Below are 26,288 nucleotides of genomic sequence, written 5' to 3'. Positions count from 1 at the left end.
GCAGAATTGGCGTACAGCAACAGTTGCAACACACCCACCACATTGAACTGAACCTTGTGCCGCCTTGTGGCAAATGCCTGTTGCTTGCCACAGCATGGGCGCTGCCTTCTACTTTATGCTGCAGCTCATAGTTGTTGTTAGTTGTTGCTGCTGCTGCAGGCGCTGCGGAAGCAGCAAAAATAATAAAAACAATACTTAAAAGCAACGCGCATAAATTGAACAGGCTCGTGCTTATGCCACAAGCGGCGGCGCACAAAAAAATTTACACTTAATGCAGCAAAAAGTTGAAATGAAAATTTATAAATTGTTGTTGTTGTTGCTGCTGTTGTTGCTGCTGTTGTTGCTGCTGTTGTTGCTGCAATGCGCACAATGTATAATAAGTTCTAGTGCTTAAAGCAGCAGCAGCAGCGACTGCCACATGTAGCATGCCACATGCCGCTCCTCTGCCCCGCTGTGCGCTTCTCATCTAGCCGCAGTGGCGCTTTGTTGTCATGTTGCGTACTCGCCTTACACATATTTGTTTTCATTTAGTTTTTTCCTTTGGCTGCCTGCATTTTGTTATGTTTCTATGTTTTTTGTTTAGTTTGCTAGTTTTGTTAATGATGATGAAGCGCATCTTGCTGAAAAGGTAAATAAACACAGTTTTCATTAAGCAAATAGACAAACTGCCGCTGCGGCTAAAAAAATTAATTAAAACTAAAACTTTGGGCCAATGCGCATATCACTTTGGTGATTGAGCTGCTGCCAGCTCATATACGTATACTTAATATAGGCAGCGAGTGCAAACAAAACGCACGCGCGTCACTCACAGACATTTAATTTGCATAAAAAGTTCCACGAGCTCTGCTACCCAAAGGACTCGCGTGGGTGGGTTTTGATTGTTTGCTAGTCAGCGACCCGCAACGAACGAGGCGAGCGAGCAAAGCAATAGACAAAATTAGCATAAATTTAATTTTAATTTGAAATTTTTTTTGGCCACTGGCCTCAACATTTTCAGCACATTAAATTTTTATACGAAATTAATAAGTGCGCGAGCTTAAACTTAAAGCTGACACATAAATTTGCAGCTGAAGATTTATGTCAAGCTCTTGGCGCTTGACATTTGTGGCATAAACTGCATAATTGCTGCACTCCTAATTAGCACATTGGGCACTTGCAGCCTAATGAGCCTGTTGGACATGTTGGTCGCTGCTTCGTCGTCGTAGCTGCAACTCTCGCCCACGCGCGCGCTGTAGCCAGCAATAAATATTAGATATCATGTTCGGTTTAGTTCGCAGCCCTTTGGGCTGGTTGGCTGGCTGGCTGGCTGCTTAACTGGCAATTCATGCTGTCTGAAATTTGTATTTATTAGACAGCGCGCCACAGGGCGTATGTGTAATATGCCATTATAAGCGAGCGAGCGCGCTCAACATGACAGACTCGACTCTGTGGCTTGTCTGTGGCTCTTGTGTGTGTGTGTGTGTGTGTGTCTGAGCACTGCAGTTTTGCCTGTGGCTGCAACAAAACTCTCGAGGGAGTCGCCGCTTGGATTAGGCACTCGACTTGATAAGAAATTCCAAACGGTTCTATTGAACCCAGCGCACATTAACATATTCCACTGTAGCTGTAGTTTGCTGTCTGCGCAAAAATCTAATAAAAATAATGAAACTTGCAGCGCAACAATAACAAATAGACAAGCAGCAAGCGCAACTGCTGCAGCCATAAAAAAGGGCAAACGCTACAACAAAAAGAAAAATAGAAACGAAGTTAAAATAATAGAAAGCTGACTGCTATTGTTGTTGCTGTTGCTGTTGTTGTGTCTGCTGCATATTTTTGGCTCTTAAATAAATAGACTTTGCATACGCGCAAGCTTAAATGAGTGTGTGTGTGCGACTGTGTGTGTGTGTGTGGCACTCAATTTATTTACAAAGCTGAACTTTCAGTCACTGCGGACCCCAGCGCGCAACTTCGCGTCAGTTAGAAGTTCTAAATGTGCAAGTCAACGGACTAGCAGATGCGCTAACATTATTTTAATTTAGTATAGAGTGATGTGTTGCAACTGCAGCAGCAGCAGCAGCAGCAATATTTAACGCTTGCGCACTCAATAAACAAATAACATGTCAAGTTTCATTAAAGTTTGCTAACCCACAAGCAAAGCTGTTACTGCTGCTGCTGCTGTCCGCCTAAACTAACAGCAGCAACATCGTTTTTATCAGTCAACCTGTGCCCGGCAGCCAACTAGACATACAACTGCAGCCAATTGCCACAGCAGCAGCAGCAGCAGCATCAGCAATTGTGTTGCTGTCTGTAGCTGTGTGTGTGTTAAAATGTCTGGCAATTTGGAATTTATGGCAGCAACATGATTTGTATGATATGAACGTAAGCAGTTTGCACTCACGTACAATGCACAAGTGCTGAACAAAGCGCATGAGAGTGAGACAGAGAGAGAGAGAGAGAGAGAGATAATGCATTGTCCTTTAGCTGCAGGGGCAGGCGTCGGTCGGTGTTGGCGGCGCACATTTGTTTAGTGCGCAGCAAAAACTGTTCACAATTTTTAAGCGTGCCCCGCGGCTAGCCAACATATTTTAATGACCAGTCGCGCCCTTTTTGGTCAACAGCATAATGCGCTGGTTAATTTAATTGCAAGCTCTGTAGCTGGAGTTGGGTCTGGCTGGCTGATTAAAGCGCATTGACAGCTGATGCTGCAGCAACTGATGTGAGCACATTATGCGCGCAAGCGTAAAACTTTCAATTATTTAAATTATGCCACATGAACAATGCACAACAACAACAACAACAACAAGAAGAGCTGCAGCTGCTGCTGCTGTTCGCGTTGTTGTCGCACTGACATGTTACAAAATTGCCGCAAGTTTAACGCATGTGGACACAGACAGGCTTTTTATATGCGCAGACAATGCCCCAACCCCCTGGCCACAGCATAATTCATTCATCATCAGAGGAGCGTCGCATGGCTTGACGCGCAGCATGGCGAGCAGCAGAGATGAGTGATGGTTTCCAATAACTGCGCAACGCATATCGACATGATTGCCAAGTGTCACTTTATCACGCATACGCTGCGTATGCTGCACGTGAAGTTTAACGTGCGTGCTTAGGCTTAGACGCGTAATCCAACTCCATAGCCATGGCCAGCAGCATAGCCACAATTAAACCATAACTCGTCGGGCAATTCAGAATGTTGCATATTGTGCAATTCCAGCGCTTGCTCGCTTACGTCCCATTACACACACACAGTCAGCTATAAAAAAGCGGCTTACCACACACACACACACAGCCACACACACATGACACTTTACAATGCCGCTGCTTGCAACTCGCATAAAAATAAAAACAAACAATAAGCAAAAGGAAGCAACTCGATTGCAAGCATTGGAATCTGAGCTGAGTGTGTGTGGGTAGCTTCAGTCAGTCACTCAGTCAGTCAGTCAGGCAACGAGCCGCAAAGCTATAGTTACATGTTTACATATATTTAAGGCTATGTATGTATGTTTCATTCATTGCTGCAGCGCTCGTCGCTGTGTTTATTTCATATTTCGCATGAATTTACTTTGTATCACTTGTCACATTTTTTATTATCATTGCCCCTCGCGCTGCACATAGCTGTGATTTTTTATAGCTCATTCCAGCACTCGAGTCGAGTCCCGGGACGTTGCCGTTCCCGTTGCTGTTATTATTATATCATTCTTCATCAGCTTGATTTTCATTCATTGTTGTGTTGTGTGTAAGGCGCGCACAAATATTTTCCATTATTTGTTTGCTGCTGTCGCAGCTGTTGAAGGGATTAATTTCTTGATTTACCCCTGCTACACACACACAGAGACACATACACATACATGTTTACATAAAATGCGGCTTTAGTTGCTGCTGCTGCTGCTGCTGCTGCTGGTGGCCTCTTTGTTCTTTGCCGTTGTCATTGGCAACGCTCATAATTCTGCTTGCAAAATTTTATATAATTTCTTTGGCATATTTTATTTCATGTCAAGATGTATACAATTTCAAACGCTTTATAAATGAAAAGCTTGGCATTTAAACTTACGCAAAATTTGCGTAGATGTGTAAAAAACAAAAGCTGACAATTTACTCGAGAGTGTCAAACAAAAGCACAACGCAGCAGCAGCAGCAGCTTAAGCCTTTTGCCAATTACTTAAACATAAGCAACGTTTGGGGACTTGCAAGTATTTTTACGCTTTCGAGCTTTTGCCATTTTCTTCCTTGTGCGCGTATCCTTGCCGTTGTCAAGGGATGTGCGCTTTATTAAAGCGCGCCAGGCTTTCAACTTGATCGTTTTGGGATTATTTTTGCGTTGCGTAGCAAACGGTGTTGACATTAACATTAAGCTAAGTAACAAAAAACAAAAAGTGATATAAAATAAAATAAAGCGCCAACTGATTTTTATAGCCAAAGCAGTTCGAACTACTTAACAGACTTTTGAGTACTTTACGCGCTGTCCTCACTGATTTATTTATTATGCATCCCCAAGCGCAAATTATGCACATTTTGAATTAAAAATGCGCTGCAAATATATCAAACAGTAAAGCGCCATAATTTATATAATTTGCAAACAATATGCGCAAACAAATACAAAATAAAATGACAAACATTATGTGAAGCTAATTTGTCAGCTTTTGTGCAGCACACGACTCATAATGCATATTAAATTTTGTTGCATTTGCAATCAGTGCAACGAGCGGCGGCAACAGCAATTAACTGCAACAAACAAATGCCAATTATATGGCTACAATATTTATGGCCCGAAAGCCGCAAACATTTGTCGTGCGTGGCAATTACATGTGTGTTACATGTTGACCAGTGTTGGGGGCGTACACTGTTAATTAATTGCTCAAGCAGCAGCCCAAGCCAACGCAGCAGCAGCAGCCCAAGCCAACGCAGCAGCAGCAGCTCGGACCTGTTGATAAGCAAATGTCAAAAACCCAAAGACTGCTTAGTATTTGGCTAATTGAATTCATTGGGCTAACAAACAACAAACATTTGTGGCACTGTCTAAGGCTCGCTCATGTATATAGCAAGGCATTAAATTGATGCGATTTAGCTCAGCAGGCGACCTAATTAATGCTGAGTGTTTGCAAATTATGCTCAAATAATTGAAGTTGAGCTTAAAGCGAGTTGCCAACGGTTAATGAGCTCAACTAAATCAGTGAGCAACTAACCTGTTCGCACAGCTGTTGCAAGCTCTACACACAACATATGCATCAACATTGATTTCCTGCACAGCAGGGACAATGCAATTTACATTGCGTATACGCAGCAGCTGTGGCAGCAACTGTAGCGCAACTTGAGACAGCACAAACAAAATGCCGTTAGCAGCTGCAATATAAATACAGCAAAAAATTGCAGACAGTCTGGGAACAACAACAGCAATTACATATTATAGCAAAGCAAAAGTATCGCATATCAAATGCGACGCTGCTGGCAGCTACAAGAGCAAGGACAACGACAAGCACCATAACAATGACAAGGACAAGGACAAGCGCATGGCACGCTGTGTGCTGTTGTTGCTGTTGCATTTATTGAAGATTTACTGTGTGTGTAACGAAAGTTTTTGCTGTCTCAAGTCAAAGCGCAAACTTTAGCATAAATTCGCTGCAAGTTTGTGCTAGACAGGCAACAAACTTATGCTGCAACTCATTAGACAAGTGCGTGCTTACTTACTATATAGCCAACTATATAGTATTAAAGTCAAGTGTGTGGCACTTAAAGCCGCTTTACTTATAAACAGCTGATTAGCTTTTGGGGTCTGTAATTAATCGAATATGCGCGCAAGTTTGTCAATTATACAAGTTGCCAAGGCAGCAGCAGCAGCGCTTTACAAAAGTCAATTGGCTGTTTGTCTAGAGCGCGTAAACGTTGCCATTGAGTGCTTGACGTAATTCCTTTTTCCGCTCTGGCTGAGCCACCCCAGCGAAGCTGTAAATGCCACTTGATGCCGCAAAACTTCACAGCAACGTTGACAACATATATCGCATATATGTTTGTCTGTCTGTTTGTCTGGCAGTGCAATGAAAAGGAAAACGACATCGATATAGATTTATGTGCTGCTTGCATCGCGTCGCGTCGCGTTGAGTGCGTTCAATTGGCAGCATTAACAACATTACGAGTGCTATGATGATTATGATTTCATTGTCAGCATCGCTCGCGCTCGCAAGTTAAAAATAAAGTCAAACAAGTTGTGACTTAACAGCCTTATTCTCACTTAGCGCAGCAGCAACAACAACAAACGCCATTAACATTAACTGTAAGCCAAAATGGCGGCCATCAGCAGCAGCTATCTCGCTCGCACGCCAGCTAATGGCATCAACTCGAAAGACAAAGCCCTACGTCGTCGCACAGCATGTGAGACGGCAAACGATATTATGATTATGATTATTATGTTGTTATTAGATTAAGCGTAATTTTAACTTTTTTGCTTCCGTTCGTTCTGCCGCTGCCGCTGCCAGCAGCAAAGTTTGCTGCCGCCCAAGTTAGCGCTTGGACGTTCATTGTTTCGCGCTGGCTTCGCTGCTGCTGCTTGGCCAAGCTTAATTGGTTAGCTTTTATTACTTGGCAAGTAGTGCCCAAAGAGCGCGTAATTTTTACTTAGCTTAGCGCCGCACAGTGGTGCAACATTTGTTAAACAGCAGCGAAAATTAAGTAATTGAAACTTAAGATTAAAGCTGTTAGATTAATTATTAAGCATGCTGACTAAACAAGCCTAAGTTAAGCAATTCAAGTAAGTTAGGCTACCAAAGTCGACTTTCTATTAATAGGTACTAAGCTCGACTGTTTCACTTAATAAGCAATACTAGTCCGATAATTGTTGATTTTACTGCTAGTTCGTTATTGAATTAGCTTGAGTAGATGTACATACTATAATTTAAAAGCTAAAACTATATAAAAACAAAACTGCAGAATTTACTTAGTTCAGTGTTCAACTAAGCAAACATTTTATCAACTGCAATTGGAATTGAATAAAAATATGCGATATTGAGTGTCCATTAATTCATACTTGGCTTTAAGAAAATTTCAGATTATTCATATTCTGATTATTCATATTCATACTACACTATAAATATAGTATAAAAGCTAAAACTTTATAAAAACTGCAGAATTTACTGAGTTCAGATTCAGACTATTTGAGTATTGGAATTGAATACAATTATTTGAAATTAAAAGTCAATTATTTTATACTTGGTGGCGTTAGGAAAATTCCAGATTATTCATATGCTGACTCTATATAAAAACTGCAGAATTTACTGAGTTCAGAGTATTGGAATTGAATACAAATATTCGAAATTGAAAGTCAATTATTTGGCTTTAGGAAAATTCCAGCTTATTCATATGCTGACAACGTTGCGTATTAAAACGCTGGCAATTTATCTTTTTTCTGTGTATATTTAATATCTTGAACTTAATATCCGAAACGTTTGTGACTCGCTTTGATCTGCAATTCTCACAGTTAATTTGGAGTTTCCAATTCCCGCAGCTGTTGTTTATTTTTTTGTACCAATGTGCGTGGCAGTCAAGGAAATCTTTCTTTAATTAAACGAGCAGCCAGCATTAGTGGGGCGGAGTCATGCTGGCTGCTCTCACATCGCACCTACACACACACAGACACAAGCGTGCCACGCCCATGCAGCGCTTCAGCGGGGCGTAAAGTTGCTTGCCGTAGTTTGTGGCGCCATTTTAGCGCGAAATGAATTTAAATTGTTTGAAGGCGCTTCCTGCATTAAGGGGCAGCTTCCTTGGCAGCCAGCGTGCTACACCTGTGCGCTGTTTTTTGTTGTAACGGAATTACTTAATTACAACAATTATTAAACAGCAGCCGAAAGGTCTGCGTAACAACAAAAGAAAAGTGAAAAAAAACACACAAAAGCACTGAAAGCTGCAAACTGCGCGTGTTTCCGCTTTTTTGCAATTGTTGTGGTTGTTTTTTATTTTAGACTGTTATTTTAATTAAATATTTTCACACCTACTTCATTTGCTCAGCAGCGTCTTTGGCCTGCGCTTGTCTAGTAGGTGTTAATTTCCTGTCTCCCTAGGAGTCAACGCTTTAAGATATTATAAGAAATTTTCTGCGCCGTAAAATTGCATGCGAAATAATTGAAAGGACGCGAGGATAAAGTTTGCCGGCAGCGCTAAAATAATAGCAGCCCAGCCAGGCCAACCAGCCAAGGAGGCAGCCAAAGTGGTTATAAATATTTTGTGCGCTAAGAATGCAACAAAAGTCATTTTTCAGCTAAATGAATTTGCACAAGTTGCGGACAAACTGCGCAGAAAAAAGCAGCAGCGACTTAAATAGATAGCGACGGGGTGGGCTGTGTGGGGTGCTAAATTTTGCTGTGTCATTGTACGTTGACGCTGCGGTCAGCAGCAAAGTTCAACGCGCAACTAATGAGGCGGCAGCTGTTTGACCTTAAACTTAAGTCGAAATATGCAAGTTGCCAAACTAAATGCCAAATTTAATTTCAATTGCAGGACCAGCAGGACCACCAGGACCGCCTGGCAAGCGAGGCAAGCGTGGCAAGAAAGGCGATACAGGCGACAAGGGCGAGTCGGTAAGTGCAGCGAGTGAGTCCAGGAGCGAGCTATGGTTAGCTAATGTTTATTTTGCTTGCAGGGCATGAACGGCATAAGCGGCGAAAAGGGCGCAGCTGGCAAACCAGGAGACAAGGGTCAAAAGGGCGACACTGGTCATCCCGGCGTGGATGTGTTCCAAACCGTTAAGGTAAGTTACAGTCCGCGCTAGAAGCTGCTGCAAAACTGAGATCCTAACCAAAATCAAAATTAAAACTGCTCTCAACTAATTGTGAATTTTTTACATGCAAAGGGACTCAAGAGATCTGTGACAACGTTGCACGGCGGCACGTTGGGCTATGCGGAAATTGTAGCTGTTAAGGTATTTTCGACCATTATTTATGTCAAACTGTCAGCCACGCCCACTGCCCACAGTGGCAGACTGGGGCGGCATAACTCAAGGCAATGCAGTCGCACTAAAAATATTTGCAACTTGTTGTGCTGTTGTGTGCGCTGCATTTTGTCTTGGCTTTATGTAGTAGTTCTTCTTCTTCTTCTTCTTGTTTTTTTTATAGTTGTTGTAGTTTATTGTTGTCTTAGCTGTTTGGTTAAAGCGGCTTAATTTGTTGCTTAGTCATTTAGTGCAGCAAACTGTTGGTTTATTATTTGTTCATTTACTTAACTTTGGCTCTTTTATTAAAATGCTTTGCAGCAGCTAACTCTTATTTTATTTATTTATTAAATTTAACTCTTTTGTTTAACATTTGTTTTGTTTACGTTGCGTTTTTGTTGCTGTTGCAAGGACTTGCAAGCAGCGGGCGTTAATGTATCCGCTTCGACTGTCATACAGCTGCGGGTAAGTTGCTGCTACTCACCTCAAGTTGCATGTGGCATGCCGCACACACACACACACAATTCTCGTTAACTGCACGTGTCGTAGCTTAAGCTGGTCTAACAATTGTTTATAGATTTGTGTTGCCTGCTCTCTGCTAATAAACACATCAAATTCTCAGGGCGAGCCTGGCGAGCCAGGACCACCGGGGCCACCAGGCGAACCGGGCACGGCGGGCGTTGCAGGCGAGCGTGGGCCAGCGGGCGAAACTGGACCGCAAGGACTGCAGGGCGAGGCTGGGCAGCCAGGACCCATAGGACCGCCCGGCGTGGCGGGCACAGCTGGCAGCAAGGTGAGTGATTCATTCCTACGCTGCTTCGTGTAGCATAATAAAGAAAGACAGCATAAGAGAGAGAGATAAAAAGTGTCTGTCTGTCCGTCTGTCTGTCCGTCTGTGTGTCTGTGAAGAAAATTGAACAAAGATGTCACAAGGATTAATGCATTATTTGTATCTGTTGGATAAACATTGTGACGTTTTAAGTGACTACGTTGCCACGTATGTATGTGTGTGTTTGCTTGTGTGTGTGTGTGTGTGTGTGTGTGCTGTCTGCTTTTGTTTCGGATTTATACCATTGTCTGCTTTCCACGTTATTTATCGTTTATTTATGTATTAAGCGCCGCGCCCTCAGTCCTTAAGCATTTTCCACTTAAATTTCCACACATGACTCATTAAATTCTCTCTCTCTCTCTTTCACTCTCTCACTCGTTTACAGGGTGACAAAGGCGATCGCGGCGATCGTGGCTTAACCACAACCATCAAGGGTGACGAGTTTCCCACTGGCATCATTGAAGGTCCACCCGGACAGCCCGGACCACCTGGTAAGTCTTCCAAAGCAGCTGCAGCCTCAGCTTCAGTTTTAGTCGCTTCATCAAGCGATCGCTCGCTTAGCTATTTCAAGTGTTGCCACGCGGCGCTGCTAGCTGCGGGCTGTTTTATTTATGAGGCAACACACACGCACACACACACACACGTAGGCATTGCCTAATTGAGTCATTGACTAAGGCTTGTCCCATTAGTTGTGCGTTTGATTTTTGAACCAACAGCTCGTTAAAATTTAAATCAAAAATCAAAAACTTACGCATGCATTTCCGTTGCTGTTTTTACAGCCGCACAAAATTCTTTTTTTTTTTTTATTCATTTATAAACATGTGTGCATTTGTTGTTTTCTTTTTGTCGATTCCTATACCACATTTGGAAATTTGTTTGCCTGCCGCACATTTTGCGATAACTTTTATGACCTTTTGTGCTTTGGCTTTGGCTTTGTGTGGCTGCCACATGCCGCATAGTTTGACGTCGACATCAATTAAGCACCAGCAGCTCCCACTCACGATGCCCCAATGCACCAGCAGCTACGGAATTCCATTCGCTTTTGGGCTTTACGAGCTGCTCTGACCTAACACATTTCTGCACTTTATGCCATTTTAATATACGAAAATAACCCAAATAAAAATTGTTGAAACGCCAAAGAATTCGAAATCCAAATCCACGATCCACACACTAAAATTCTCGGCATTTGTCATAAACATTTTTTTAAGAGACCCGCAGCGTCGTTAAAATGCAACTTTATGTCATTTATGTTGCTTTTAGCGGCTCATTAGCAACGCCGCTCACATGTTAACAAGCGTGTAGTAGTTACAAGAGAGTTGCAAGCCCAAAAGTAGTAACCAATTGTTTTATTGGGGTAGATCGCATAAAAAGGTAAAGATTGTAAAGACAACAGACGCAATGCAAAAAGGCAAACTATCAAAGCGGGTCGTCTTCAATGGCTCTGAGTGGCTGTATTTGTAGCAAAGTGTATATTGTAGTAGAATTTTATGTTGCATAGCAATTGCGCTCAGTCATCAATGTGAATCGCCTTGAGTAAAGTATAAGAGAAAAACTCAACAAGTTCTACTCAAAGTAAAAGCAAATCAAGACTTCATGCTTAAGCGTTGCTATAAAATTTTATAAATTGCATATTCCGTTTAAAAATGAATTGAAATATTAATAACACGATTGCTATATAGAGCGTATATCGTAGTTGAACTAAATACTTTAAGCTGCGAGCTTTGTTAATCTGATTTCTTATTGAATTTAAGACTCTCTAGTCTATTGAATACTATTGCTATTGAATATTAGAGTGTGAAGAGGAGAGAAAAACTCAACAGCTGCTACTCAATGTCAAAGCCAAATTAGAACTCAATGCAAGCTTAGGTATTAAATTTTATAAATTATCGTTTAAAAAAAGATTGAATTGCTATTTAGAAACTCAACAAATTCTACTCAAAGTCAAAGTCAAATCAAAACTTAATGTTTAAATTAATAAATTGCTTTAATACATTTAAAAAAATGAATGAAAGGTAAATAAAACGTTTGCTTATTAAAGTGTATATTGTAGTTGCATTGCAGCTAACAAAGTTTTGAATACTTTAAGCTACGAGCTGCGTTTTCTAATTGTCGAAACTAAGTCGACGCTCTAGTCATCAGCATAGACTTGGCTATCTAATATAACAAACTGTGAATTGGCTGAGTAAATCGGCTGAGCAACTGCTAATCAAAGTGTAGTTAAGCCAAGATTAAGTACAAGCTGCGCTATTAAATAAATTAATGCACATTAAGTCGCTTTAGATAAAATCTCAATGTGCGCTAGTTAAAGTGTATGCTATAGTCGAGTGATGTACGCAAAAAAGCAATGCATAACTTATAAAGCGCCTGCTATACAAAGTGTATGCTGCAGTCGCTTACAGTCAACTATAAATAGCCGCTCGTTGTTTATTTTATTTATTTATTTTGTCTGTTTCCTAAACAAGAAGCAGCCGCCTATGTCTTTAAGTGCATACCCCTAATGCCATCAATTAAGCGACCCGCATACAGTGCGGCCTCCCACTTGGCTTATCGACGGCTCGCATCTTGTTGCTGTTGCTGTTGTTATTGCATTTGGCATTGTAGTTACCGTTGGGCTGGTTGGGCCATTGTTTTTAGATTTCCCAACTAGTTTCGAACAAGATCTGTTAATGCGATAAACGCAGTTGTCGACAGTGCTACTAATGCCAGCGAAACACCCCAATGTAAATCGATGTATAGTCAGTCGACTCGTCGTCTCGTCGTCGTTGTGCGTTGATGGACATGAAATTGCAATTTATTTTCCAAAATCAGCGTCAGCAGCAGCAGCAGCAGCAGCAAGTTTGCCAGCTCTGCTGTTCTGTCTGTTGCTGGAACTCTCTTGGTCTTGATTTGAATAAATTGAATGTCATTTGTATTTGGAATTCTTTGCGCCTGCAGACTCAGACTCAGGCTCAGACTCAGCTGTGCTTATCTTATCGTTGTTGTAATTAGTTAAGCTGACTTGTGCTTTATGTGTGTGTGTGGGCTTTATGTCTGTCCAGCCTCTACCGTTGTCGCTCGACAATTTAATATGTCATTTGTAACGCTCAAACGTAGAAGAAGAAGCAGCAACAGCAGCAAAAACAAAGCAGGAAATGCTGTGCTTAGCTGTAATTTAGTAAATTTTCAATTTATTTACTCTCTGCTGGTTTGAATTTCATTGCTGTGTGCTGCTCTCTCTTTGCTGCTGCTTCATATTAAAACTTATCTTTTGCACTTCATCTGCATGCGTAAACAAAAACAGAAAAAGGGAAAACTCAAGCAGACCAACAATCCAATATCCTGTCCACTTCAATCCTCAGCCAAGCTGTTGCTGCTGGCGGCTTCTCTGGTCAGTTGTTGGCATAGTTTTTATTGTGGCTGAAATTGTCGCCTAAAATGCTTAATGCTAAATTATGCCGCCATAAATATTTGCAAACGCCCCCCGAACACAAAACAAAGCGCAATAGCAAAAATACTTTATAAATAAAATGGGCAGACGACAGGCCAAGCAACGAGGCCAACAGGCTGAAGCTGCTGGCAAATTTATGCGACTGGACAAAGGCATGAGAGCAACAACAACAACAGCAGCTCACAGTCTAAACGTAATTTTACGAACTTAATAAATTTTCTATATCTTTACACACACACAGACAGCCAGACAGACAGACTGAGTAGAGGAGCAGAACTCATTTTGACAAGCCACACAATTGGATTTATCTGCAATATGTATGCGCTGCCTTGCTTCGTATGTGTGTGTGTGTTGTGCTGTAAACTCACACAGTATGTGTGTGTGCTTGTGTGTGTGTTGTGGCTTTTATAAATGGTTTCATTTAATGGCCACAGACAACAATAAGCCAAACAAAAAAAAATGGTCCAAAATTTTTCATTTATACAACTAAAGCTCATTGCCAACAATTTTTATATAGAAATAATAGAAAATGAGGCGCAGCTTAGTGCGCTATATTCTATTATTTCTATATAAACAATAAGCGCACAGTGGCACTGAATTTTGCTGCACAGTGTTACCAACTGCAGCATTTAGACAACTTCTGCTGAATTGCACAATGGAAATTTCTGGCTAAAAGGCGAGCATAATTTAATTATTTTCATAGAAGCCCCATTTAGTTTTAGCTTAACTAGAACTGAGTGTATTTTATATATAGCATATATAGGTCAAGTTGCCGCCGCATGTTTCATTAGCATTTTAGCCATGGCTGCTAACCACTGTGAGCACAATTTTCATATTATTTTCTTTTCTCTCTACGCAAATAAACAATTTGCATTTTAAACTAAAGCCAAAGCTTAACAGCAGCAGCGTCGGCAGCAGCAGCAGCCGTTAAACAAATTGTTGACTGAAACCAACAAAACTCTTGTTGACTGACTAATGAATGCTGATAGTCCATTGAGCTGCGCTATAATTACAAAAAAGCAACAAACGCCACGCCCACGCCCCTTTGGGGGCAGCAGCCCTTTGGCGTCGTGTTGTTTGCTCTATTGAAATCTGTCACTCTAAATGACACAAAAATTTATTTACACACCCATAAACATTTGCAGGTCCGCCCGGCGAGCGTGGGGAGCGCGGCGAAATGGGACCCATTGGACCGGCAGGACCGCCAGGCGAGAAGGGACCACGCGGCAAGCGTGGCAAGCGGGTGAGTTTTGAAACAGCAAACTTGTTTGCCAGTGTATTTTAATTAAGGCCAAAATTGTGGGCGGCAAAAAATTTATTAATATGTAAATATCTGTGTAAATAGCATTAATATTGTAAATATGCTGTAAATAAATGAGAAAAATGCATGCTAAAGCGCCACCTGGCGTGCATGTGGGCATGTTTAAAAAACAAGGACATGCTCGTAACTAAACTCGTTACAGTTGCGCTGGCAGTTAACGTACGTCCAAGCGATATGAGAGCGCGCGCACAGTGAGTGTTAACCGAGTGTCAACAGTGGGCGCCAAAACTATGACGCAACGCCGCGGGTAAATTCTTAAAAAAACAGAAAATCTAAGCTAGACTAGACTAATTTATGTGTGCCCCACTCTATGGAGTATCTGCAACATTTATCTGCGCGTTATGTGCGTCGCCTCGACATGTCAACAGTGCAAAGATACTTAACATTTTTATTGGCACTTGGAGCAGCTGTTGGCCACCCCCCAGTCGACGCTGATGGATGCACGCGCGCTAGTCACAGATTTTCATATTTTGTGTGTCTATTTTTTTTTGCTTGCGATTCTATATATATGTGCATATATATATAGCTCGTTTTTTGTTGTTGTTTGTTAGGGGCGGCTTATATATGAATATGTATCTAGCACGTGTTTGTGTAACTTATGAAAAATGCATAAGCACCGCAGGCAGGCAGCGCAGTCGCCCATAGGGGAATAATATAAGCTACAATCTGATTATTGCCTAGCACTTTGCTTTGGCTGCTGCTGCCTGCTGCTTGTTGTTGTTGTAATAATAGCAGCAACTGTGGCGCTTTCAATACAGCGCAACATTAAATGGCAACGTGCAGAGTTTGCCACTTGCCACTGCCAGTGGCAGTTGCTTTGGCAACTTTTTAAACTCACACAAGCGCTGGCTGCTGCTCAAATGTGTCGATTAACTTGCGCCTCAGTCCTTTCCTTTGCTTGCTCAGCGGTTGCAACGACGTGATGTCAAAACAAATGAAAGTCTGGGGCAGGCAAACAAACAAAAGTTTTTGGGCAACAAACAAAAGTTCGCGCCACACACACACAATAGAAAGAAAGAGAGCGAGTGTGGCATAAAAAATTATTTGCAACAATTGAGACTAAGCTAAGACGAAACGTGACTAACAGTAGCCATATTAACTTTTCAATTTTAGCTTTGATTTGGCGTTGAAAAGTCGTCGGACTAATGCTAAAAAATGCGCCTATGTCAGCTTAGTACATTTAATAAACTATTAATTAGCTCAGCCGCGTCATTAAATTTGCGCGCGACTAAACAAAGAAATGCCATAAAGGCCACGCCCCAGGCCAGACAGTGGCAACGTTTAATGCTTGGCCATAAAAAAGCAGCAGCAATTGTAGGCATTATAAATTTGACATGTTATGATGCCTACAATACAAACAAATTGCGTCACGCGCTGGATCAGCGACATATATAAGATGTATACAAATTCAAAGTAGCTGCAAACTGTTTGCTGTCCAAAGACAACTTGAATGTACAACAGCTTGTTGACTTTATATATTTAAAATGCAGCAAGCGCTGCGTATACTTAACTTAAGTCTATTTTATTTATGACAACTATGAACAGAAAGATTACATCACATATTTAAAATTAAATTTTAAAGTATCAAAAATTATGTATGTTTTCTAATTTGTTAAAGCAACATTCGTTGCTGCTTTTATTTTAATAAAGCAACAATAATTCATATGGCAAAGCTGCCAAGACATATGCACAGCCGACTAACTAAATCTCTGTCGCCGAGTATTTGGCTGCAGCATTTATGTCAAATTTATGTTAATATATTTTACAATCGTTGGGCGTCATGTCACTTCAGTGTGTGTGTGTGTGTGTGTTTGCTAAATCTGCATAAATTTACTTTGCCAGGCTCACATTTCTTATCAACAACATGAGCAACCAAAGGGGGTAAAGTAAAGTTGCTGCTGCTTGTGTCTTTGCGTAAATAGAGTCATAAAAATTGCTACAGCCGCAAAAAAAGAAACTTGCTGATTCGTTACACGTCACAAGACTGTCTCACACACACACGCACACACACACACGCATGCTTGGGCTATGTAATGTGAGCTCATTCAGGCCTAACCCCGCAAACTTTGCAAGGCAAAAGTTGAGCGCGCTGCAAATCAAAGTTGTAACTTGCCTACGTGTGTATGTGTGTGCGTGTGTTTTTGGGTGTGTGCATTAAGGTATCTGCGTAACTGCCACTCAAAGGGTTGACTGCTATGTTTTGCGCCCAACAATTCGTTTTGGGTGTTGGCTAAACGACGCAATAAGCTTAACACTTTTAGCTTAGCGCGTGGCTTGAGCCTTGCGCCTTCCACTCGACTTGAGTCGCTGCTCTGATAAGCCGAGGCAAATGTGTAAACTGCGCAGCATGCAAATTTACAATTATTTGTGGTCAGCTTGCATATTGAATAAACTTACTTTCTTCCTTTTATATGTGTGTGTGTGTGTGTTCATTTTAATGTTGCCCCTGGGGCGTGCGTAAGTTTTTTTATGGCTGCCAATGATGAAGGCGCTGTGGGAGCAACAAAAGCGATTGAATAAAGAAATCTAAGCGCACATACACAAAAAAAACAACGCACATTACGTATACGCCGCATAAAAATCTCACCCATGAAAATTTATAGCCAAAGCTTGTAACATGACATGGGTGGCTTCAATTAGGTCTAGCACCGCCCGCGCTACGTCAGTGGGTGTTGGCAACATTTCAACGCATGTAACCAACACAACCGCACACACATACATTGCCAACCACCCCACCACCCAGCAACCATCATCATCAACAGCTTGAGTATGAGTTTGAGCATTGTTGCGGCAGCGAAATCTTTAGCAACGATTTCCCTAAATACTTCCGAATTTCCGCAATATCACAAAAGCAGCAACAACAATGTTGGCGGCAAAATGAAATCACGCGAATTTTTACAATGCGTCTCGAATTGCTTTTTGAGGTACAATGGGTGGCAGCCACATACCCAAATAAAATATTTAAATATACAACATTTGGTGCTGCATGCAAATCCTTTTTGACACACACTGCGCTTTAAGTTCTAGCCCAGCACACATATTTTTATTGAAGTTTATGCTGCAAAATTCCATAGTCAAGTGTATGTCGAAATGTAGCGGAACATATTACGCATTTAATGTGGCCGCGTGCGCTTGCCAGGCGAAGCCAAGAGAACTTCGCTGGCATTTTGTAATTCTTGTAAACTTTTGCGGTTGGGAGCAGCGCATTACAAGTCTGTGGCTGCAGGGGCAAACAGCAAGCAGCAAGTAGCAGGCAGCAGGCAGCAGACTGTATGTGAGCCGGAAACGAGCTGCAAAACTTTCACCTCAGGCAGCACAAAAATATGAAGAAGAAAAAAAAACACAGTCAATGGCAATGGCAACGGCAGCGGTTGTAAAAAATGGCAAAAATATGCACGCACGCTGGCAAGCTGACAGTGTGGAGGCAAGAGCAGTAGCACATGCTGCACTTGAGCACGCACTAGTGGGTGGGTGGCTTGGGTGGGTCGAGCTGGCAGAAAAGGTCGCGCTGAGATCAAAATGATTTTCAATTTAACGCGTTTACGTGCAGCTATTTGTCTGTTGTTGAGCCCTTGTACGCCCCCAAGCTGTGCCCGTTTTAAATGGAATTTATGCTCTCGGCCCGAAATTCAAAGCTGCACTTGACCGGACACACACGAACAACGAGCGAGAGAGTCCGAAGCGAGGCAATTAATTTACAATTACACGCGTAGGACTTTAATTCGTTTGCCTGAAAGTATGCAGCACAAATTGTGCGACAGCTACTTTTTGATTTAAATTGAACTGCGTATAATTTAAGCAAATATATAAACAATATACGCATAATTTAATGCCAATTGATGAGTCCTACACTGCTCTGGCTTAAGCTTGTGTGCACAGCTACTTTTAAAATTAAAATCAAGCTCAAGGCGCACAGACGGCACAAATATTGATACATTCTAATGGATTTCTAAGGCACACACACGCACGCCAACGCACACGCACACACACGCACATTGGCTGTGTGCCTTTTTCGGCAGTCAAGCTGTTTTTATCGTAGTTAGACACAGCTCTTGAGCGTGCTGGCAAACACTTGCCCAGCTTTTTGTATCTATAGCTCTAACTGTATCTGTATCTTTTATTTATGTTATTTATCGCAAACTGCCGCCAGCAGCAGCAGCAGCCAATAGCGTGTGCAGCTTAAGCTTTAAACCTTTGGGCGCTGTTGTTGTGTTTTCGATTTGTCATTGGCGATTTGCTTATCGTTGTGCTGCACTAATCCTTGAAATGTGCTTTAATTAACGCTGGCCACACGCACACAGAGCAAACGTTAAGCGTGGCTCGTTAGTTTAAAGCGCTACAAATGGCTGACTAATCACCGAATCCAGAGCCCGCAAGGCCCAAGCAGCAAGCCCCAAGGCAACTGCCCCAGGAGAGCTAAAAAAAGATGAAGGCAGAGCAAAGTTGCTACAGCTGTGCACAGTCACGCACACACACACAAACAGACACACACACATGCAGCTGAGCTACATGGGCGTAGGCTTAAAGGGTTTGCTGCCTAAGTTTTATTTAAAAAAGTTGCTGCCAACCCTTTTGTTTGCATAGCATAGCACTAAAACTTACTTCTGTGTGTGTGTGTGTGTGTGTGTGTTGCAAATGCATTTGCGGCATGCCACATACGCTGGTCGTTGCTCCAGCTTAACAAAACTGAGCTCAAGTATGCAGCCCATTGTTGGCGCTGTCTACCTTTTCTTTAATTTTGTGCATTTAAGCAAGCAAACGCTGCATGCCACATGCCACACACTACGACTATGTATGTGTATGTGTGTGTGTCTACTATTGTTTGACTGTCTCATTACAGTCATTGTTGTTACTTTTTGTCTACTAATGACTGTAAGCAGCGCAAAATGCTTGCAAAATGCTTGAGCTGCCAAGCAACAATAAGCTTTGTGCAACTTCCAATTGTTGCAGCAGCTTATTGCAAATTGCAAATAGAATTTTGCACTTAATTGAATGTTGAGCAAAAAGTTTAACTGACAAGCAGTTCAACTAAAATATGCAGCGTATTATGCGCTACGTTATAAAAACAATTTATTATCTTTCACTTTGGCACTCAACATGGCGCACACACACATGCACACATACTTATGCCACACACACACACACACTCAAAGCGCACTCGAGGCACGTCGGCTGCTTGACTTTATTTTCGACTCGCTGCGCCACACAAATAAAATTTTAAAGCTGCTCGGCATTGTCTAAGTTTAGGCAAATGAGGAGCGCAGCGGCAGCTCCAACTTGCACTTAACACAATTCCAATTCCATGGCACACAAAAGACTTTCACTCCGCACTTCAAGCCGCCAGCACCACCACCACCACCAGCACCAGCACAAGTAGCGCAAGCCCATCCCCAAAGCTTGTGTGTGGGGGGCACAACTTTTTAAGCGCGCGCATCAATGCGACGCGCGTGTGTGTGGCGCGTGCAACGCCTCGGGCGGCGCTGCCACGTGGCATAAATTAAGCTGCTTGCTAACATTTTCTCTCTCTCTGTTTCGCTTAATGGCTGCGCAGATATTTGGACCTGGCGGCACAAAGATCGAAGAGGATTACGATGATCCACCAGTTACACTGCTGCGTGGCCCACCCGGACCGCCAGGCAGCTCGGGCAAGGATGGACGCGATGGACGTGATGGCAGCAAGGGCGATGCAGGCGAACCTGGCGAGCCGGGCTCGTTGGGTCCGCGCGGCTTGGATGGACTGCCAGGTGAGCCGGGCATTGAGGGACCGCCAGGACTGCCGGGCTATCAAGGACCGCCAGGCGAAAAGGGCGATCGCGGCGACATTGGACCGCCCGGACTTATGGGACCGCCGGGTCTACCAGGTCCGCCAGGCTATCCAGGCGTTAAAGGCGACAAAGGCGATCGCGGCGATTCGGTGCGTTAAGCATTTAATTTAAGCTATGCCATGATTAATTTTTATATATTTAAAGTATCGCAAAATGCGGCGCCGACAGGACGATGGCATGGCCGATGCGCCACATATGCCCACCATTGAATATGTAAGTAGCTAGTCACACCTACTTTAGTTAGACTTACTTTAATTATAAACATGCAGCTCTATGGACCGCCTGGACCACCTGGTCCAATGGGTCCACCTGGACACACAGGCTCGCAAGGTGAGCGCGGCTTGGATGGACGCAAGGGTGATACAGTAAGTTGAACTAGCTAACTAAGCAAAGCTGCTAAATTGAACTCTTTAACATTGCTTAGGGCGAAAAGGGACATAAAGGCGATCAAGGACCTATGGGTTTGCCTGTAAGTAGCAGCAGCTTGTTACATGAAATTGTTTATGATTTGCTTATGTTTATTTCAGGGTCCTATGGGCATGCGTGGCGAATCTGGTCCCTCCGGTCCAGCGGGCAAAGCTGGCATACCGGTAAGTTAGCAACACTAACTAACTAATTAATTTAATTATTTGATTTGATTTCGAAATTGTTTTTAACTTAACATTTGGCTACAAAAACAAACAGCTTTGGTTTTTAAACGTAACTAAACAAGCGCTAACTTGCAGTATTTCTATCTCTTTCTCTTGTACTTTCTTTTTCTACTTGCAACAGGTGTGGGGCAACTACTAATCAAATACTTACGTGTAGCTAAATGTGCAGTCTAATTAATTAAGTAACAAAAACGCATTCAGTCCAAATCAAAATGCGGCCAAAACTTACACTTAACACACACATACGAACACACTCATGCGCACACACACACACACACATAAAGCAGCAGGCAATTGAGATAATAATATATTTAACACTGTGGAAGCAAATCAAAGTCAACGCGCTAGGAATTGTTCAAAGTTTTCAGAGAGACGTCGCTCTCAGCTCTGCTGTCGTCTACTATATATATGATATATATTTAACGTTAACTGTACATATGTATGTATGTAACAAGTTGTACATACACATGCATACATCAAACACAAACACGCAATGCAAATAGCTGCAGCTACAGTGACTAACAAACCCCAGGAATGAAAATAATATGAATGTAGCCCCAAATTGGAAAAGTAACAGAGCATAACCAAAGAGTCAATTGACGCATGTGCACGTTTATTGACACACACACACACACAGATCGCTGCACACTCTAATATTTGCAACTATTAATTGAATCAAGCAAACAAGCACACAAATAAGCGTTGGCAGTCAAACAAATTGGGAAATACTGTAATTGCAGCCAAACACACACAATATAAATCATACGCAGCGTATGCCATGACTGCTTGCAGCAGCTTTTGCATTGTCTTAGCTGCCGTCCAAAGTGCTTTGTCTAATAACAAAATAACTCAACACACAGCAAAGTTTTGGCCTCCCTAAGCGTTGTATGTAAAATATAAATATAACAAATTTTCGCTCTACTGTTTAAATGTGCTTAATGTTTTAAATTGACAACCAATATATATATATACATTTAAATTAGCTAGGCTAAAGTTGAATTATATATTTAATGTAACCAATGTCCGTATTACGAAACTTTTGCCATGCAATTCAATAGTCAAGCGCTTGTTAGAATTGATTGAACATAAACAAAAGGCGATATCAAAAAGTTCTATTGGTTTCATTGAACAACTCACACACACACATACACACATAATAGACTAAAAGCGCATGCATTGCGCATTGTGAAAAAATAAAAAGTATTAAATATAAGCTGCATATTTAATATGCGCGCGCTTTGCCATTTGAATGCTTAAAACAATGAGGCAGGCAAACACAGCATGCTAGCTATATATATATATATATACATATTATATGTATACAAAAAGTAATAATCAACAATAATAAAATTGTACTGCAGCAGCAGCAGCAGCATTTGCATATCCCCAATAAAATGAAAACAAATGTCCCTGAATATGCATACATATGATGAAATTAAACCTCAAAAGATTTACGCAGCAAAATACCCAAAGAAAAAGCGAATATTGTCAATTTATTTTCAATTAAATACACACACACACACACACACATATGTGCAGGCAAACGATTTTATGCACCAGCAGCAGCAACAAAAGCCCCAAGGCATGTCAATTTATGCTTTTCGAAATTGAACAAGGGTTAATTAACCTTTAAGGTGTACATACTAATTAACATACCTTACATATATGATACGTCTTAACCCCCCCCCAAAAACTTTCGCTCTTAACACTTTCTACAATTTCTGCTTGCCAACTCTTCTCTCAACTCTAAACTCAACTATAGGCTAGAATAATAAATTGTGCAACACTTTCGGTACTTTATGCTTAAACTTTTACATTTACAATATATATTTACAAAATACTTAAAAACGAAACCTTCAGCAGTTAGCAATAAGTGTAAATTTGTTAAACGTACAAGCAACAGCAACAACAACAACAACAAATTTTTGCTATTAAATAACGAATGTGTATTTATGTGTATTTATGTCTACATGTGTCCATTAGCCACAATAACAAACGATATTTATTTAGCTATTTAAATGTGTGCATGTGCAAAAGCCAAGAAATCTATATATATATATATATATATATATTATATGTATTATTATATGTATATGTAATAACGTTAACAAGCAGCTGATTGTAAGGCAAGAACATCATTTTCGTATTAATTATGCATTTTCAATAAAGTGATGGTTTTTTACTAAAAAACAAAACAAAACAAAAACTAAACCAAGCGTGTAAATATAATTTATAATAACAAAAGCTAACAGTGGGGGGCATGCAAATGCAAAATTGCGCTTCACTAATCAGTTTCGCTTCTCAATTGCTACACAGGGTCCGCCTGGCTTGGATGGCATGAAGGTATCAACACGGCGTATACTTAATTTATGCAGCATATAAAGCTAACTATGTATTTTGTAACTTTGCAGGGTGCGCAGGGTGAAACGGGACTAAAGGGCGAGCGTGGAGATCCAGGCTTGCCGGTAAGCAAAACAGACACACACACATACATATGCAATACAATAGTTTGCACACACACACATACACACACACATATAGTAATGTGTTAATTTGCCCTTATATGTGGTTTGCTAATTTAAATCATTTCTGTTTCTTTTCTTTATTTTTTTTATGCATGCAACAAACTTTTGTATCTCTCGCTCTCTCTTTCATACACGTATTTGTTTCTGTTGTGGCGTTGCACACTATTCTTTCTGACTTTGTAATTTCCCCATACACACACACTCTCAAACACGTATACGCACTGTATGCCACACTGTAAAGGGCACCGATGGCATTCCCGGCCAGGAGGGTCCGCGTGGCGAGCAAGGCACACGCGGCGACGCTGGTCCGCCGGGCAAGCGCGGACGCAAAGGAGATCGCGGCGACAAGGGCGAACAGGGCGTGCCTGGATTGGATGCACCCTGTCCACTTGGCGTTGATGGGCTACCGCTGCCGGGTTGCGGCTGGCGGCCGCCAAAGGTTAGCATGCGTTTCGAACTAGCGAAAATTATTTCACTTTCTAATTGGCTCGGCTAACTCCCGTATTCCGTATACGGATGTGGATAATTTGCATGCGCCACGCTGCTGCCAACTTAACTAATTGTATTACTTGTTTGTTGTTCTTGTTTTGCGCTCTAACTTGTTTAACTAACTTTTGCTTTTGCACACTAATACACAAACACACACACATGCACACACACTCTTATGCATATGCAATGCTCAGGAGCCCATCATTTCAACGCCTGTGCACAAGGACTATTTGCCGGATGTAACGCAGCCGGAGAGCAATGCCAGCGATTATGAGCAGGAGGAGGAGGATGACGAGGAGCAGCCGGAAGACAATGAAAACGAATATGATGAATATCAGGAAAATTTGCATACCAATGAGTAAAACGACGGCAGAACGAACGACAAGCAAAATGGCAAACAGACCGCGCTCAGCACGAGACTTTAAATCAAATCACAAACATATTCGTTACCTAAACACACGCACACGCACACACACGCACACACACATTTAGTTAGCAGGACTTACGCACTAGTGCGACTAGTTAAGCATTTCCGATTTCCGCTGAAAGCTTTTGGCTCTCTAACGCTCTTTCCATGTTGACATTTGCAATTAGCGCTCAGCAATGCAAAGCGGCTGTTGCCACTAACGGTTAGCAGCAATAGATTCTATTAGCATTAGCACACACACACACACGCACACACACACACTCTCTCTCTCTCTCTTTCGCTCTCTTGTAGCTGTAGTAATAACACATACGCACTCATCTATGGTTTACTGGCTTCGCTTTGGTGTTGGATTTTTGTAGCGCTCAAGTTTCATTAGTTTGCAATTTTTGGCAATTTTTAGTTCAACATTCTCTCTCCCCCCTCACTTCACTCACACAGGAGAACTGGCAGACATGGCTTAAGGACGAGCTGAATGCGCTGCAGCAATCGAAATCAAAAAACTAATTGCCTCAGCTGCAAACGCGTTCACCTTGTCCCATCCCCATCGACAATCGACGTGGACGCAATTCTGCAATATTCTGATGAATCTAAGAGCTTTGGTTATAATCTTATTAATTTGTTATTGTTAATATAGGCACAGCGATCAAAGCTAAACTAAGCTATCAAAACAACAACTATTTAAACCAAGCACACACACACTTACTCACATTCAATTGTGCCAAATTACTGTTGGCGGAGACCTGAAGCTCTCCCCCCCATTTACCATAGTAACGTTTAGTTTTAATTTATATACATACATACCTTCATCTATACGTGTAAACTATAATGTTGTAACTACTCCTTACTCTTACTTTTATAACTTCATTATTATTGTAAGCAACAGCAAAACATCAGCTACTATTTTGAAAATAAATATTTAAAACACAACCAAGTTGTTTAATTCTAAAATTTATATGAAATATGAAATCATGCTGTTATTTATATTCAAGCGTAACGTATTTTTGCAAAGCTGCCAACTCTTGTCATTAACTGAGAAGAGTGGTGGGAACAGTTGGTTGCTGGCTGTTGTCTTGGCTGCGCAGCTTGTTCGGGTTTGTGTACTCGATGAGCAACTTTAATTTTAACAGTGTTCACTTTCCCATGTTTTTAACATTTCTGATTTGCTTACTTAACCAAAAGTTGTTGTTTGTACATCAACAACAAAACGTTTTTTTGTTTGTACATCAGCAACCATGGTACACTAGCACCCAAACAAGACAAATTTTCGTGAAATATCGCATTTTGATAAGCCGTAATTCAGCGAAATTGCATCGTATTGCGGAGTTTCATGCCTTGTTAGACTCGTGAGATGGCATAGGAAGTTAAATTGCATTAAATTTGGAGTCTAAGATTTTCGATATTTTGGCAATAAACGTGATGTAATCATTTCTTATCATTTTCTAACTTTGAGAGGCTATATTCTCAGCCAAAAAATGCACAGAAGTTGTTTTCAGGCTTATTTTATCATAGATTCTAAATTAATTACTGTTGTGTTCAGATCAATAAAATTGTTTTTTGATAAGTATATGGCAACAAAACAATGCTGACGAGTACTTTGTTGTTTAATTTAAACTTTGCAGAGCTATGAACTCGGCTAAAATCCGATATCAAATGCTTTGTACGGTCATTATATTGGCGTGGAAAGCACAATTAAAATGAGTATAAGACTGTATGATATAAAAATTATTTGGCGAAGTTATGACAAAAGTAAACACAGACAATTTTTTGTAGATCGCACTGTTGCATGAGCTCGTTAATTAGTCGAATTGATCCGAGTTGCGGAGTTCAAGCTCTTGTTTGTCTCGGTGAGATGCTAAGAATAAACTGTTCAAAGACTTGGAAAGTCTACTGATTTTC

General features: G+C 41.4%; 1 protein-coding gene across 11 annotated transcripts in view; it reads left to right on the top strand.

Moving 5' to 3' along the window:
* The window catches only part of LOC108603813 (collagen alpha chain CG42342), a 52,268-nt gene extending 26,987 nt beyond the window's left edge, over positions 1-25,281 (top strand). For 2 of the 11 annotated variants that reach the window (XM_017992921.1, XM_017992920.1), the window contains exons 3-17: positions 8,470-8,549; positions 8,612-8,719; positions 8,822-8,890; positions 9,522-9,692; positions 10,114-10,219; positions 14,301-14,398; positions 20,028-20,390; positions 20,446-20,514; positions 20,571-20,666; positions 20,726-20,770; positions 20,829-20,891; positions 23,268-23,294; positions 23,363-23,416; positions 23,718-23,915; positions 24,160-24,810. In XM_017992921.1, coding sequence (XP_017848410.1) covers positions 8,470-8,549; positions 8,612-8,719; positions 8,822-8,890; positions 9,522-9,692; positions 10,114-10,219; positions 14,301-14,398; positions 20,028-20,390; positions 20,446-20,514; positions 20,571-20,666; positions 20,726-20,770; positions 20,829-20,891; positions 23,268-23,294; positions 23,363-23,416; positions 23,718-23,915; positions 24,160-24,327 — 1,715 coding nt within the window. In that variant the 3' untranslated portion in view covers positions 24,328-24,810. Of the gene's footprint in view, positions 1-8,469; positions 8,550-8,611; positions 8,720-8,821; positions 8,891-9,310; positions 9,365-9,521; positions 9,693-10,113; positions 10,220-14,300; positions 14,399-20,027; positions 20,391-20,445; positions 20,515-20,570; positions 20,667-20,725; positions 20,771-20,828; positions 20,892-21,072; positions 22,262-23,267; positions 23,295-23,362; positions 23,417-23,717; positions 23,916-24,159; positions 24,811-24,830 lie in introns of those variants that run through there. The other 9 variants (XM_017992925.1, XM_017992922.1, XM_017992929.1 and 6 more) reach the window with 9 other exon arrangements.
* The last annotated feature ends 1,007 nt before the right edge of the window (positions 25,282-26,288 follow it).

The sequence above is a fragment of the Drosophila busckii genome, chromosome 3R, assembly GCF_011750605.1.
Source record: "Drosophila busckii strain San Diego stock center, stock number 13000-0081.31 chromosome 3R, ASM1175060v1, whole genome shotgun sequence".
Taxonomy (NCBI): domain Eukaryota; kingdom Metazoa; phylum Arthropoda; class Insecta; order Diptera; family Drosophilidae; genus Drosophila; species Drosophila busckii.
Note: the sequence above shows the minus strand (reverse complement) of the source record. Positions and strands in the feature narration are given on the sequence as shown.